This window comes from Prionailurus bengalensis, chromosome C1 (assembly GCF_016509475.1).
Source record: "Prionailurus bengalensis isolate Pbe53 chromosome C1, Fcat_Pben_1.1_paternal_pri, whole genome shotgun sequence".
Classification (NCBI taxonomy): Eukaryota; Metazoa; Chordata; class Mammalia; order Carnivora; family Felidae; genus Prionailurus; species Prionailurus bengalensis.
The window spans coordinates 143354343-143371666 of NC_057345.1; the positions used below are offsets into that span (position 1 = coordinate 143354343).

Here is a 17324-nt window from a genome sequence, read left to right on the forward strand (position 1 = left end):
TATTGCATACATTTTTTAAATTTATAAATGTTTTCTTACTTTTTTTCTTTTCTTTCCCACATCTAATGAATTCAGTGAATTCAAAAGTACAGACAAGAAAAAAAACTTCTACCAACCTCTTTTGAAACCATGATGCTTATCTTTCCAGACATTTTTCTACATGAATATGGAAAAATAAAAATATATGTAAAACTAAATAAAATAGAATTGTATGTATGAGGTGCCTCCAAAAAGAGCACCCAAAAGCTGATACCTCCTTCCCTGCCAAAGTTATGAACAAGTTGAGAAACAAAGAATAAAATATCATTGCTATTACTAACAGATGCTGTAGGTTTATTAGACAAATGGGCTTGCTAATTGTGAACCTCAGAGGAGAGCATGTCTTAGCACTAAACAGGCACAGACTGCTCCCTGCAGGATAAGCCTCTGCACAACTTATTCCATAGAGGAGATGAGAAATCACTCGATGGCTGTGGAAAGACTCGCTAGCTCTGACACATCAATGAAGTGCATCCACTGGGCCAACTAGTCTCAAATTTACCAGTCAGATAAGTCATTACATCAAGGTTGAAATGACTAAGGGAGCCAGAGCAGACTCAGGGTGAACACTAACGGAATTCCCTTCTCAGCAAGGAAACCTCAGAGGTAGAGAAAAAGTATTCCTCACTAATACTTGTGATCATATTAAATGTATTATTTGCTAACTTGCATTTCTACTTATATAAACACCTATGTTCATAATTATACACCTATAACAATATTTTTAAATAACAGTGTGATGTACCATATATACAGAGTGGCCACAAAATACCTATACAATCAACACATTGATTTTTTTTAAATGCTTTCTCTGCCTTAAGTGCATTGTTTTTTACTATTTTTTTAAGTTTATGTATTTATTTTGAAAGAGAGAGCATGTGCACATGGGCTCATGAGTGGGGAGGGGAAGAGAGAGAGGAAGAGAAAGAAACCCAAGTGTGGAGCCCAATGTGGGGCTTGATCTCACAAAACATGAGATCATGACCTGAGCCAAAATCAAGAGTTGGACGCTCAACCAACTGAACCCTCCCCCCCAGGCGTCCCAATACACCGTGATTTTAAATCCACCACGTACTCAGCCTCTCTTATACTCACTGGTATCACTCATACTGATGCCCCACATAGAAGAAATATAAGATAATTAAAAGTGGTCAGGATTTCACACAGAGGCCCTTCAGCATACTTTGTCTTTCATATGTCTCCACCCGACCTCTCTTCCTCTCCTCAACCCCAATAATGAAGGTAAGCTCCATGATGGCAGGAATTTTTGTTTTGTTCACTATTATTTCTAGTGCATGGAACAGTCTGAAGCACACAGTAGATACTCAGTAAATTCTGGTTTAATAAATAAATTGAATGATGCTGGTTGCTCCTCCATATCCTATTACTGTGGGTACAATGATGCCCAATGTGGTCTTTCTAAAGTGTGCACAAAGTTTTGGACTAGCAAGAGCTTCTGGCCAGCTAGTTTGCTGAGCAAACATCCAAAGGGGCTATACAGGATCAAACTTCACTAGCAACACCATGTGGCAGTAAAAGGCAATAGCACTAGTGGGCTTATGAGGTTCCAATTCTCTGCTTGTTTACTAAAGAGGAATGACAGTCTTTTTGGGAGTCTTTTTGGGAGTCTTAACCAAAAGCCAAGGTAAGTAGGGAAGGGACTGTCTCAAGAAGGAGGCAAAGGGCTTCCTGTGCTGTGATATACAGGTGACTTCAATGGAGTCTGAAAAGCAAATCACATTTATTATACATGACTTGCCAGTCTCATGCTCATCCTTCTCTTTGCTTATGACAGGGTTTTGTTTTTGCTGTACAGATCTAACACTCCTTTTCATACTATCATTTGATACAGTGTTTAGAACTACCTGATGATTCGACATTAAGCTATATTCTCTTATATATATGTATTATTTCTCATTAATAGGTAAATCTTTAGTCTCTCTGGAATTTCATTTGGTACATGGAAAGAAGCAAGGATAGAAAAATATTTTTACTAATTATTTGTCAGTTCTAACATCTAAGAATCTATCATTTCCTCTTTGATATGAGAAGCCAAGCATCATCACTTACCAAATTTTGTCAGTACACATATGCATACAAAGAGTTGAATCTGATTTGAGACCATCTAATAACCTACCCATTATTGATTACTCGACTTTTAATGATTATTTTTTCAATTTCAGTCCTGTGATACACAATTAAATGTGAAATCTGTTTAATACCTACCAAAAACCATTCCAACAATTTTAAGTATATCTAAACAGTGTTTTTTATTTTATTTTTATAGAAAATGCAAAAATTCTGATTTGAATACTCTATCCAGCATAGTTTATGGTCTACAAATACAGGGCTCACTCTTTTAAAAAAAGTATAAAATCTGAAGACTTTATAATGGTCTGCCAAAAAGGATTTCATTTTTCAAGTGAACTAAGTAACAGTCAAATTATGTACTTAGGAGCATTTTAAACTCCTGGAAAAAATTTTAAATATTATAATTAAGGAACCATTCTTTTATAGCACTGTCACTTTGCCCAGTGTTGGGGGCATACTTCACATTATCCTGTGTCAAATGCATAGAGTGGGAGAGAGTTTAAAAAGCCCTCCTGCGGCCTAAATTCTAAATTTCCAGGGTTTGGTGGGTGTAAGTCATAATGTTTCATCACCAGGTTTTGATTATTGTATATAGAAAGCCTCAAATATCCTGAAATATTTCAGAAAGATTCTAACAATATCATATTTCGTCCGTCAATACCTATAAAGAACAAAAAGGCGCCCCCTCTACACAGTGCATTGTGTTTAGCATAAAACTTTAAAAAGAATTCAAGTCTACCCAGAAAACTTTTAATGAAATAGGCTCTACCAGTAATTTTTAAAATTTAACTATATACAAGAAAAATGCTCAGAAGATATTTATAAGGTTCCTCCTACTATGTTTGCAAATAAAAACTCACGACTGGTCTGCCTCCAACCATGGCAGAGTGTCCGCTATCAGATTTGCTATTCTACCAAAAACAAGAACAAAACAGGCCAGAATATATAATGCAATTGTGTTCAGGAAATGAATAACAGGCAGTGCAGGTCTGAGATCTTTGAGGGAAGGGAAATGTGAAGTAAGCCCCATAATGTCCCTAGTTTTTGCCTGGGAATACTTTCCTGTCCCAACACAAGGAGAACTAGCCCAAGTAGAGCAACAGACCAAATTTCTGAGTACAGGGACTTACCATGGGCTCCGTCAAGGGCTAGGCTACTTGAGTCTCTAAGAAGTCTAGCAGAGATCACCGACTATGGGGCTGAAAGGCTGTGCAGTGCAGGGAGTCTTTGCAGTTCTTGTTTGTGTTCCCACAAAATTCAGATATTGAAGCCCTAACCCACAGTGTTGCTGTATTTGGAGAATAAACCTCTAAAGGTTAAATGAGGTCATAAGGATGGGATCTGGATCCAATAGGATTAGTATCCTAATAAGAAGAGAACACAGAGCTCACTATCTCTCTCTCTCTCCATACATGCGCCAAGAAGAGGTCATGCAAGCACACAATGAAAAGGTAGCCATCTGCAACCCAAGGGTAGAGACACCTCACCAGACACCAACCATGCTGGGACCTTGCTCTTGGACTTCCCAATTTCCCGAACTGTGAGAAAATAAATTTGTTGTTCAATTCACCTAGTCCAAGGTAATTTGTTATGGCAGCCCAAGCAGACTAATACTCCACCTAACTAGACTACAGAGAACATTTCAGGCATTCAACTGAAACACCAAAAGAGAATAAAGGCCCCCTATAATTTAATTAAATATCAAAACAGACCTGTCACACAAAGAAAACCAAAACGATCCTCTAATAACATAATTACCTGACAGAAAAAACTCAAGACTCTTTAAAGGAAGACAACATAACCTAACCTCCTTGCAAAGAATAATCATAGTGAACAGCATAATATAAAAAATTACCAGTATACGAGAAAGTATCCCATAATCAAGATAAAAGTAATCAATAAAAAGAGATAATAACATAACTGAAATATCAGAAATAGCAAAAGAAAAAAGTACTTTAAAGCAGGTGTTACCAAGAACTTAAACCAAAGGCTGGTGAGTGCTCAGCAGGGAAAAGGAAACTATAAAATTGAATTTGTGGAACTAAAAGGTACAATATCAACCAAAAAATTCATCAGATGGGCTTAAAAGCAGAATGGAGACCACAGAAACAGTGAATGTGAAGAAAAATCAATAGCAGTTATCAAATTTGAAGAATAAAAAAATTTTTTTTAACTGAACAGTCTCCATATATTGATTTTTTAAAACTTGCTATGTAACCAATTACTGCAAATTAGTAGTTTAAAACACCCATTATTAGTTCATAGTCGTACAGTTAAAATCTATGCAGCCTTGGCTAGGTTCTATGCTCAGAGTATTACAAGGCTTATTGTTGGTGTTTGATGTTACTTAGTTAAAACATGATAACTAGATTCATGCATATTGGAACTATGTAAAGTGAGGCCTACCTGTACATTAAAGAAAGCCAAGTTTAAATCTTTCCTCAAATGTGCATGAACTATCAAAACCTAGAAATAATCTAGGACAATATACATAATATATTCTCTAAATACAATGTTTTTTTTATTAGACCAAATGTAATACCCAACCAGATGGAAATTAACAATGAGGCATATAAATAATTAAGACTGTAACAAAGCAATACAAAAACTTGTTATAAATAGGGTATGACATATCAGTATCTTGGAACATAACTAAAGCAATGCTTAGAAGGTAGACAAAATTTGTTTTTTATGTATTAGTAAGAAAAAGACTATTTTTATACCTTAAAATTGTAGTAGGAGAATAGGAGAAAACTGGAAAAAACTTTTTTTCAATAGCAAAAATAAACTGGAAAATGGAAAGTAAATGAATAGAATTCATTTTTGGTTTGTAACAGGAAACCACAGCTGACAGCTTTTACTAAAGATATAAACATGTTCTTTCTTTGGACCAATTCATTATGAACTAAATAATTACTGAAAATATAGTAGAGCCAATTCTTTCTAGTTTGTAAATAAATCATGGGGCACCTGGGTGGCTCAGTTAAGCATCCGACTCCATCTCAGCTCAGGTCATGATCTCATGGTTTGTGAGGTTGAGCCCTGAGTCAGGCTCTGTGCTGAGAGGCTACTTGGGATTCTCTCTCGCCCCGTCTCTCTCTCTGCCCCTTCTCTGCTCGCACTCTCTCTCTCTCAAAATAATAAACTTTAAAAAATAAAATAAATCATACATGTTTAATGATTAAAATGACAATATATACTTGTTATTAAGTTTCCAGACCATACAATTTTTGTGTAAATTTACACTAAAAATATTTAAATGCCCAAAGCCTCAACCTGACGTTTATAAATATTTCACCTCTTTCTGTGACTTCAATAACACCCATACTTAGCATTCTATAATACTTGGGTTTAACATACATTTTCTCATTTACTCCTCATTTAATGTCTTGATTTGTTTGGGTATATTTCATTGCTGTAAATCTTCAGTTCACTCTGGGGAAAGCAGTAATATAAATTTTACCTTAAAATACACTGTTCATGGGGAGTGACTCCATCAGTTAAGCATCCACTCGTGGTATCAGCTCAGGTCATGATCTCATGGTTCCTGAGATAGAGCCTGACATCAGGCTCCACATTAGGCTCTGTTCTGACAGCATGAAGCCTGCTGGGGATTCTCTCTCCCTCTCCATCCCTCTCTCTGCCCTTCCCCCACTTGCATGTGAGCGAACACGCTCACTCGCTCTCTCTCAAAATACATAAACATTTAAAAACATACACTGTTCATTATCTTCTAAAATGAAAACCTACTTACCACTCTGAGTGCTGAATGATAGGTAATAATTTTTTTTAATGTTTATTATTTTTGAGAGAGAGAGACAGAGAACAAGCAGGGGAGGGGGGGAGAGAGAGAGAGAGACACACAGACAGACAGACAGAATCAGAAGCAGGCTCCATGCTGTAAGCTGTCAGCATAGAACCTGACGTAGGGCTCGAGCCCACAGCCTGTGAGATCATGACCTGAGCTGAAGTTGGCCGCTTAACCCACTGAGCCACCTAGGCGCCCTGGTAATTTAATTAAGAAGTAACAGCTTCAAAACATTTTACATATACTAAACCAGTTACACTTCAATCCAACGAAGTAAGGATTCCCCATATTGTAGATGAGGAAACATACACAGAAAAGTAACACAAGATCACACAACTAATAAGTAGTAAAACAGGGATTTCAATTTGGGAAGTCTAGCTCAGAGTATCCTCTCTAGTGTAAATATTAAACAAACTGCCTCTTGAGTGCAATTTTTGTTCAAAACTGCTAACGTAGCTCTTCCCAACGAGTTAATTTTCGGTTTCCCTATATACGAATATTTTAAACATACTGAATAGGACAAACACAAATTCCAGTCTTATTTATAAGGAAAGGATCATCCAGTATCATCTAATCTACAGCCACATCATCTAAAAATGCAATATATTTATAGCTTCTTGCTCTGGTAGAATACTTAGAAGAGTGACTGCCACTCTTTCGATTTCACGTGTTACCACTAACATTTTTGGGGGGGACTAGGAAGAGTTAGGTGAGTTAGGCACGTAAGGAAGTTAGGGAGGGGGAAAACCACATCAAAATCACCTTTTACTGCCTTCTAATATTACAAACCATCTGTTAAAAAAGGCAAAAGGTCTGGGCGCCTGTGTGGCTCAGTTGGTTAAGCATGTGACTTAGGCTCAGGTCATGATTTCATAGCTCATGGGTTCGAGCCCAGCATCGGGCTCTGGGCTGACAGCTGAGTCGGGACCCTGCTTCGGATCCTTTGTCTCCCTCTCTCTCTGCCCTTTCCCCACTCACACTCTGTCTCTCTCTCAAAACCAAATGAAACATTAAAAAAAAATTTTTTTTTAAAGGCAAAAGGTCTAAGACCAACCTTTATATTCCTGCAAGTTCACTTTCTGACTGGCTATTACTTCCAAGGTCCCATCTCTAACCTGTCAGATGAGACCCATACCACCTCCCAACTCCACAAAATGGGCATGCTCATTTCCACAAACACACTTACATTAGGGAAAAAGGAAGAAAACAGAAAGGTAGTAAGCATAATTGTAATTGACCTATCAGGAAACCTCATGTGCAAGCTGGAAAAAAGGAAAAATGAGTCTCCGAAGTAGCCAAAACGTCATAAGCAGAGGAGAATCAAAAGCAGTTAGACTGGACAGGGGATCACATGACCTCTGCAAACTAAGGAAATCATCATGCATACTCTGTATGCACCTGTGAAGTACACACATCACCCATTAAACACTTAAGACCTGTCTTCTATACACCCAGCTCTGAAACTACCTTACTAGCCTAAGGTCTCTAGGTAGGTCACCTCAGCTCAGACACAAATCTGAATCATGTTCTTATTTGTAAAATGGAAATTAAGATGGCTGCCATGCTTAAAAGAGGAGTTGTGAAAAGATAAGTAGATGAAACACTTAAACAGATACTTCAAAAAAGAGGCTATTCATTCATTCATTTTTTTTTTCGACGTTTTTTATTTATTTTTGGGACAGAGAGAGACAGAGCATGAACGGGGGAGGGGCAGAGAGAGAGGGAGACACAGAGTCGGAAACAGGCTCCAGGCTCCGAGCCATCAGCCCAGAGCCTGACGCGGGGCTCGAGCTCACGGACCGCGAGATCGTGACCTGGCTGAAGTTGGACGCTTAACCGACTGCGCCACCCAGGCGCCCCCATTCATTTTTTTAAGTAAGCTCTACATTCACCATGGGGCTTGAACTCACAACTCCAAGATCAGCAATCGTATGCTTCATCAACTGAGCCAGCCAGGTGCCCCTCAAATAAATATGTTCAAAGGTGTCCAACATCAATAGTCATCAGATAAATGCATATTAATACAATAGTGAGGTAACACTAGAATGGCTAAAATTCTTAAAGTATACCACCAGTTACAAATTTCTGACATGAAATTGAAGTCATATGAGCTAAAAATAAATAAATGGCATGCTTCAGAATACTGACTATGTTATGTGGGGCACCTGGGTGACTCAGTCAGTTGAGTGTCCGACTTTGGCTCAGATCATGCTCTCGCGGTTCCTGAGTTCAAGCCCCACATCGGGCTCACTGCTGTTAGCACAGAGCCTGCTTTGGATCCTCTGTCTCCCCTCTCTACCCTTCCCCAGCTTGTGTTCTTTCAAAACTAAACAAACAAACAAACAAACATTAAAAAAAAAAAAAACACTGATTTTCAGAGGACAATGTCTGATCTGTGTCACACTGACCTTCTTAGGTTCAATCCCTAAACTAAATACAAATAAATATTTATTCACTATCAAGTAAAGCAACAGAGCCTCATTAGGCAATAATGTTAAAAAAAAAAAAAAGTTCTTCCCCTTCCACCCTCAAGGGCATAGCACTACTAGGAAAACCAAAACATGTCTATGCTAGATTTAACCAGAGTTTTTAGAAAAGAATGTTAAGATAATTCATCCCGTGACATATGAAATCAAAAGAAGCTGGTCAGATTACAATAAAAAATCCCTTTTAGTTCAAATGAACTAAATTCTGAGCCACTACAATTATCATGTTGCATGTGAAAATTAATAAATGCTTCATAAAAGAATATTTACTGACCAGAGTCTGAGAGTTTTTAGATACAATAAAAATTTCACTAGCAAACAAGTTTTTTTCATCCTATATCATTACTATCATTTAAAAATACTATTAAATAGGGATATTGCACATAATACAAATTTTCAATTTTTCATTTCTCTTCATACTTTTATAAAAGACCTATTAAATACAACTTCTGAAGATGCACTGAAAGTCAGTCCGAACTGTAAGTATTTCATGGGATCTTCAGTTTTCAACATTCCTTAACCAGAGGAAACTAAAGAAAATCCTCCTTGAACGGAACAGTGATGGCTGATACAAGCAAGCCTCAATGGTAAAGAAATAGAAGTGGTTCACAGGGTGTTGTAGGAGAGGTGCTTATCCTTCAGACACCAGCAGATATACGCCCATTAAAAAAAATAACGCTAAGGGTGGTCTAAAAGATGGGAGCAAAATTTATTACTCCAAAAGAAAACTGAAGGTGCTAATAAGCCAATGTGAAACTCAGCCCTAAAAAGGAAAGGATACGAGAAAAAGAGGAGCAAAATCAAAATGTCTCAGGTTTCTAGAACTATTCTCAGCAATGGGGATTGACAAATATTGCTGATTGACAGATATCTGAAATAGGAAAGAAGACCATAGGTAAAAACATTTTTAAAAACTTTGTAAAAGACAAAGTGAAAAACCAAAAGGAGTCAGGAGGGAAAAGGCTAGATCTGGGGATAAAGGCAACCAAGGAAGGAAAAAAATAAATTTGAAAAAAAATACATATCCTTAAGTTTTATTTTGATATTTAGGGGACAGATGCTCAGAATTATCAGTTGTCAAGTAACCAGACTTTGATATTCTATACTACACACTATAAATAAGGTCTACTCTTTTATCACTCAAAACACCTTTACGTTTCTTTCATTTAAACAAAAAAAAAAAAGTGGCATCAAGACACATCCACCTAAGAACACTTCTATGGTATTATGTTGTATATTCATTCACTTGTAGAAAAATTATTCTCTTGCCCTCTTGCCTTACTTTCAAACTATAATCTAAATAAGCTTAGAACTAAATATTATTGTAAGGAATAAAAACATCTATTTTTAATTACCAACATCATCAATTCACATGAAACAAAAATTATAATGCCTTTTCTCTTAAATTCTAAGAGCATAAAAGAAATTTCCTTTTAGGATTTCACCACTCTGATCATAAACCCAAATGAAAGAACAAAGGCCAAAAACAGCTAAGACAGAGGAACTTGCCCAAGGCCACTGGCATTTCAATGTGGTATTGGTGCAGAATAGATAGAGAATAGTGTAGAAGGACAGGAAGCAGAGACACAGACTTCATAAAAGGAAATGTACTGTAAGGAGAGAGTGTTTCCAAAGTCATGGGGAAAGGACAAACAATGCAATAAGTAGTGATTAGACAACTGATTGTTGCCTACTATAGACTGATTATCCAAATTCCTCCTCAGATCCTATGCAAAGATCAAGTCCAGGTGGATTAAAGACCTAACTATGAAAATCAAAACTCTAAACTTTCAGAAAAAATATGAGAAGATCCTTATAACCTAAGGGTACAGAAGGCTTTCTTTTTTTTTAAAGTTTATTATTTATTTTTGAGAGAGAAGGAGAGAAAGAGAGAAAGCAAGCAGGGGAGAAGCAGAGAAAGGGAGACAGAGGATCTGAAGCAGGCTCCGCGCTGTCAGCACAGAGCCCAATGCAGGGCTCGAACCCACGAACCGTGAGATCATGACCTGAGCTGACGTTCCACGCTTAACCCACGGAGCCAGCCAGGTGCCCTGAGAAGGCTTTCTTCAAATAAGAAAAATGAGGGCACCTGGGTGGCTTAGTGTCAAACTTCAGCTCAGGTCATGATCTCACGGTTCCATGGGTTCAAGTCCCACTTGGGGCTCTGTGCTGACAGCTCAGAGCCTAGAACCTGTTTTAGATTCTGTGTCTCCCTCTGTCTCTGCCCCTCCCTCATTTGTACTCTTTCTGTCTCTCTCTCTCAAAAATAAATAAACATTAAAATAAATTAACAATAAATTTATTTTTTTTATTATTTTTTTTAACGTTTATTTATTTTTGAGACAGAGAGAGACAGAGCATGAACAGGGGAGGGTCAGAGAGAGAGGGAGACACAGAATCTGAAACAGGCTCCAGGCTCTGAGTGGTCAGCACAGAGCCCAACGCGGGGCTCGAGCTCACGGACCGCGAGATCGTGACCTGGCTGAAGTCGGACGCTTAACCGACTGCGCCACCCAGGCGCCCCACAAGCAAAAAAATTTTTAATTGTAAGTTTTTGCAAAGATCACAGCAACCTCATTGTGTTCAAGCAAGTATGTTAATAAGTATGTAAATGTTATAAATTTGAACATATTAAGTAAATTGTATTATAGGAATACTATCCATTTTTTATGTAAACATTTTTTTTTAAATTTTTTAATGTTTGTTTATTTTTGAGAGAGAGAGAGAGAGACAGAGCGTGAACCAGGGGAGGGTCAGAGAGAGGGAGACACAAAATCTGAAGCAGGCTACAGGCTCTGAGCTATCAGCACAGAGCCCAACGCTGGGCTCAAAATCACACACTGTGAGATCAGGTGAAGTCGGAAGCTTAACAGACTGACCCACCCAGGCGACCCTCTTTTTTTTTTTTTTTTTTTTTTTTTTTTTTTTTTAAAGTAAGCTCTATGCCCAACCTGGGGCTTGAACTCAGGACCCCCAGATAAAGAGTTGCATGCTCCACCCACTGAGCCAGCCAGATGCCCCTATAAGCATTTCTTATAAAACTTCACTGGAGAAGATTCCATGACCAAAAGCCCAAGTTACCTCATGGTCAAGCTCGTCTAACACAAATGAAAGAAACAGCAATATGTGCATTCAAATGTCACTTAAAAAAGTCTACTTTTAAGACGAGAGTTCGCCCTTCAATGCACGGTGTCAGAAGCATTTTACAGAGGTAGAATTTGAGCTCAGCTTTGTGAGACACAAGTTAGTGTATCTGTAAGGGAGGCAATACCAAGGTTGTTGAAAAAAGAAAAAGGTGGGGTGCCTGGGTGGCTCAGTCGGTTAAGTCTCCGACTTCGGCTCAGGTCATGATCTCATGGTTCGTGAATTTGAGCCCTGCGGTAGGCTCTGTGCTGACAGCTCAGAGCCTGGAGTCTGCTTCGGATTCTGTGTCTCCCTCTCTCTCTGCCCCTCCCTCCCTCCCTCTGTCTCTCTCTTTCTCTCTCTCAAAAGTAAAGATAAAAAAAAGAAAAGAAAAAGGCTATCACTGAATAGTAAATGGTACAAAGGCAAAGAATGGCAAAAAAAAAAAAAAAAAAAAAGAAAAAAAAAGAAAAAGGTTGTCTGGCTTGAGTATCAAGAACAAGATGTCCGAGTAAGAACCAGACGTGGAGAGTAGAACAGACGTCCTGACTTGGGAAGCAATGTAGGGAAACTGAGAAAATTGGTACAAAATATAAGGAAATGACATCTTCCTTTTTAACACTAACCACTCAATCCTCCTACTGTGGCTCTGTCCCTCATGTTTCACTCTCCCCTTGGAATTCCCTCACAATGGCTGCCCCAACCAGGCTCCTCCTCAAGAACGCTTACGCACCTTGGGGGTGACCGAGGATGGTGGCATGTGTGTGGATATATTTTTTTCTTCAGCCCAGCTTCAAAGGAATTTTACGGAACAAAAAATAAATGCAGATTTGAAGAAATCCAATAAAATATTTAAAGATCTCTAATGCTATGACAGCTAACATACCCTTCAGGGTTTATAGGATCTGACTCCAAGAAAAAAATAGGAACCTGCCAAAGATCCTTACTTCCTAGGCTTTGGCCTGCTTCCACCTGACAAGTCATTTACCATCAACAACTTATGAATGCCTTCGTAGACATTCTGACCCACTACAGCTTTTTCTCAAGGTCTGAGGAAAGAATTTCTTCCCCACATGAATAATGTCAGAAAGAATTCTCAACCTCCAGTGAAACTGCACCTACAAAAGGAATGTAGTTTCATCTCTAAAAACCCTTAATTATAAAATGACCATATACAATTCTGCAGGCAGAATTGCTGTCAGGAAAGGAGTGGGGGAGAGAGAGAATAATGTCAACACCTTTCTACAGAGAAAGCATGTAGCTGAAAAGTCCTTCTCTTCAGGGAAGTTGACTTTTAAAGAAAAAAGGAATGTAAAGCATCTTGTGTATTTCTAGCACTGTATTTATCACACTATATGACAATTATCTTTTTATATGTGTATGTATCCTCCATTAGACTGAAGAGTTCCTCGAGGGCAGGGATTTTTGTGTCCCCAGAACTTAACACAAATCGGAAACGCAGTAATCACTCAATGCCTGTGTGCTGAATGAAAAGTGAACAAAAGAATGACAAAGAAAATAAATATGAACAAAAGAATGACAAAAAAATCTGACTGAATCACAAAGGGTAAGTGAAAAGGCAATGACACTGCAAAGGAACATATTCCTGTAGACATTTTAAATTAAATAATAACGTTCTTATATTACTTAACTATTTCAAATTTAAAAGAGACTTAAGTTCTGAAAAATGTGATATATAACTTTTCTTCTGTGATACAGAGTTAAGGGCAATTTAAACTCCTTCCTATTTCATTCCACTTTTTCTTCTAATTCCATTCATTTGTCTAACAGAAGTTACCGGTGGGCCTTGATCAAACTTGCTTTTACTATCAAACTGACTTCTGGACAGTGACTTCAATCATACTTAAACTAACAAGGACTTGAAGCTCTGGTTGGTGGCACTGCCCATGAAATGCTGTCTACACAGCAGTGGTTTTTGTTTGAACAGCAGTGCCTCTTTTACTACAGGGGCATTAAACTGTGATCCACTAAGACATTCAGGGACATCAAGAGTCACTGAGGGGAAGGGTTAGGAAGGCAAAACAGGCAGAGCAACTCCGCCCACTTCTACCAGTTTTCAAACAGAAAACAATAGGCTTCCGGGAAAGATTTCCCTTGAAGAAAGAGTTCTACAGATTTTCAAGTCAGAAAATAATTTGTCTTATTCTATTTTGACTTGTTTTATTTCACTAAGACAAAACGAAAGTCTTCAAATCAGCAATAAAAAGGAGAGGTCTCACTGGAACAACAGAAGACGTCCTTAGGTGTTCCTAAAAGCAGAGCCTGTGAGCCTCGACCTGATGCTTCCTAGATTTATGCCAATCATCTGTGTTAATCCACCAAGAAAAAAGCTGAAAGAAATTATGGAAATACATATTTGAAGACTATATAAGGGTCAAAAGATAATCATAAATTTTTTAGGTCTCTAGGAATAGAAGAAGGTTCTAACATACATTGTATTTGACTTTTGAACATGTTTTTGGAATCACATAACACACCAAAATAGGGCACTTTCTATTAAGTCTACTCATCATTAGAAAAATGTAACTGAAAAGGTGGCTCACCGCTTTGATGTGCTGTATTCTATGTGACTGGCAATTTTCAGCCATGGGTTTTTCCATTCCACTAAGTCCTAAAACTCTACCTAGGGTTCTGCTAACTCCTGCTACAGAAATGTGTACGTGGCCAGTTTATTTTACTGTTTTTCTCATTCCACAATCACTAAAAACAGCAGCAGCACTCTTACAACTCCAACAAATAAAATAGTAGTTGTTCTGATCTGTTTTGACATTCTAGGGTTTTCCTTTTCATACCCTAAGACACAGCATCTCGTAGCACTTGCGCCGTCCATGGATAGAGAGTAACACTCCCAAGCATTGTAAATAAATCCCGAAGCTATGCTACCAGAGCTTGGATGCGTTTGTATGAGTGAGGTGAAATGGGTTTCTCCTATTGAACGGAGGCACGTCGAGGTCCCCAGTGCTGCGCTGCCTCAGACAGCTGGGTCTGTCCACCGCTGCACCATCTCAAAGCCGGGGGTGAGGGGTGGGAGGAACGGTAATGAACCAACTATAGAGGGAGCAGGAAGTTTGTATCATAAACTCCGCAATTGCTTAATTAGTCCAGTCCCCTGCGAGCCACAGGCTCTTCCCTATTCCTGCGATTAGCAAAGGGAAATAACCTCTTTTTCAGGGTGTCCAATCTCAGGTAAGAGGTACTCTCCAGGCTGCCAGCGACGCGCCAAGGTAGCCCCACTGAAACGTCCCCGCGACTAGGCAGCGGCGCCGCCCCCTTCTCTCCCTTTGCTTGGCTTTCCAGTCCTCGGAGTCGCCACCGCCCACTTTCTAGCACGACAAACAGCGTCCTGTGCGCGGGCCCAGCACTTACCCACGTCTTGCTCGAAGGGGTTTGCAGTGAACAGAGACATCTTGCCGGTGCCCGAGCCCTAAACGCTGTGGTCTGGCCGAGGCTCGGCGGCTGCTCCGAGCTGGGTGACCCGCGGCTGCCGCTTCCTAGACGGCTCCGCTCCGACCGCGTCCTCGCACTTCCGCCACCGCCACTGTCCAGCCCCCGCCTGACAGGCCAGCTGCCGATTCGCACTCCACCCCCTCTCTCCGGCCTAACTCCCCTCCCGGAACGAGGTCCCGCCGGCGCGGGGATTCTTTCAGCGCACCTGTCGCCTCCGCCTCTCAGGAAGAGGCAGCAGCCCTGTCCCAGACTTTCGTGGGGGGGGTCAGGCGCCCGCCGCGGCCACCTTTCCATCGCTAGGACCCCGGCAAGCCACGGAGCAGGGGACCTTCGGGGCCGGAAGTTGTCGCGCCTAGAACTGGGCAACCCTAGAGGCCCGGAAGCCGCTGTGCGTGCGGCGACACCCGGAGGGCCGCGGTGTTGCCGGATTTTCCGCCTTTGGAGTCTCTAGTTCTCGCTAATTTAATTCGTTCCTAAGCTGCAGCCTAGTCCCTCGAGGGCGGACCAGTGGCTGCATTCGCGTCACAGTCCCGTTGCCCTGGGAATGGATGGAGCCTCCGCGCCTAACCCCTGCTGGAATAACCCTCCTGGAAATCGGTGGTGGACCTATGGCTCTGTGGGGGACTCCCTAACTTTTCGCTTTCCATCGTGTTCTCTGAACACGTGATCACACTCCTTGACTCTGGGAATCCAAAGACGAATGAGGCACACACTCCCTGTTTTCAAGTTGCAGACAGTTTTGTAGGGTCAGTGTATAGCTTACACAAGACCGTATATTACGATCCTAATAGAGGGGTCACAAACTCAAATATCCATAGGAGCCAGCCAGATACTTAGATGAATGTGAAAGTGCAAGCATGCTTCCCAACCACATACTCCCTATCCCTCGTACCCCTGCTTTCTTTCTCTGTAGCATTTATCACTTTCTAATAATTTACGTAATTACTATGTTTTCTGTCTCTCCTCTTTAGAATACAAACTCGTTACCAGTTTTGTTGACTGCATTATCCCCAGCATCCAATACAGTGTCTGGCAAGTAATGGGTGCTCAATAAGTACTTTTCGAATGTAATTGTGACTATCCAACTGAACAGTACATATCTAAAGATGGCAGCTGCTAGTAAACTTTAGCATTTGTTGCAGTGTGGGCCCCACTAGAACTTAAATGATTTTAAAATGTTTAGAATTACTTTCACATTTTAACAATGGGTCAAACAAAACCATTTTACAACCTTTAGTATAAAGAAGATGTATAGAAGAGTGAACCCTTGCACATGGAATACTTCAGAACAGTGGTTGCATATACTATAAAGATAGGTGCACAAATAAACATTTGTGCTGGTTTTCAAAAACTGAACTTAGGATATTAAAGATATGTTTGGAGACTCTGTAGATGGATTTGTCTAGGATTAAGACTTAGTGTTGGAAGGGAAAACTAGGTAAAGAGGAAATAGATTCGTAAGAGCCTTAAGCTAAGATTTTAATTTTAGCATATAAGGCACTAAATACTCATTTAAAGATTTTGAGCAGCAGAGTAACATGCGAAAGAGAGTTCCTGGATAGTAATCTGACATCAGCATGCATGATGTATTTAAAGAAGCAGACCCTGGCAGAACAGTTTCGGAGGCTATGGCAGCACTTGAAAGCCATTAGAAGAGGTACTGTTGAGGAGCTCTTGTTGAGACAGGAAGGAGCACAGGGCTGAGGATTAGCAGTGGAAAGCATTAACATTTTAAAGACAGTCCTCTGCATCTTTAAGAGCAAGCATACCCAAGAATCTATAGGTATTTATCTTTCTCTGGGTGTCCTCAGTCTCTTCGTGAGTTCCTCCAATTAACAAATTTCCTAATGGTCACTAAGAGCCAAACTCTGTGTTAGAAACGAGAGGATACAAAGATTGTCTGTTGCTACTTCACCTAATGAAGTTATTGAGGAATTAAAAGATATGTTAGTGACTGCTCACAAATTCTGGTGTGTAAAGAAATGCAACTTTTTCATTTTTCTATAATGCAACCTCTTTTGAGGCCCCTAACAGGGGCTCCCTGATAACAGAAAATGATCTTATCAATTTCAGTTCAATTCAGTTCTTTAGTTTTCTTGGTTATTTTGGGTTTACGCTCAACAAATATATAATATCCTGACCTCAGACCACTTTCCCTGAGCATATACCAAGATCCATCCCCAGCCATGTGTGTTCTTCCAGTTCTGCCAGTAAATGTTTGGTGAAGAATCCTTTTTCTTTCAAAACAGGGACAGTGCTTCCCCAGTAAGACCATAATGAGAGCTGACCCTAGTTACTGGTCTAGAAAC

General features: G+C 39.7%; 1 protein-coding gene across 2 annotated transcripts in view; it reads right to left on the reverse strand.

Annotated features, from left to right (window-relative positions):
• STAM2 (signal transducing adaptor molecule 2) overlaps window positions 1–15288 on the reverse strand; it is a 50012-nt gene extending 34724 nt beyond the window's left edge. The window contains exon 1 of one of the 2 annotated variants that reach the window (XM_043576717.1): window positions 14935–15288. In XM_043576717.1, the coding sequence (XP_043432652.1) occupies window positions 14935–14974 (40 nt within the window). In that variant the 5' untranslated portion in view covers window positions 14975–15288. The remainder of the gene's footprint in view (window positions 1–14934) is intronic. The other variant, XM_043576716.1, reaches the window with a different exon arrangement.
• Window positions 15289–17324: the final 2036 nt, after the last annotated feature.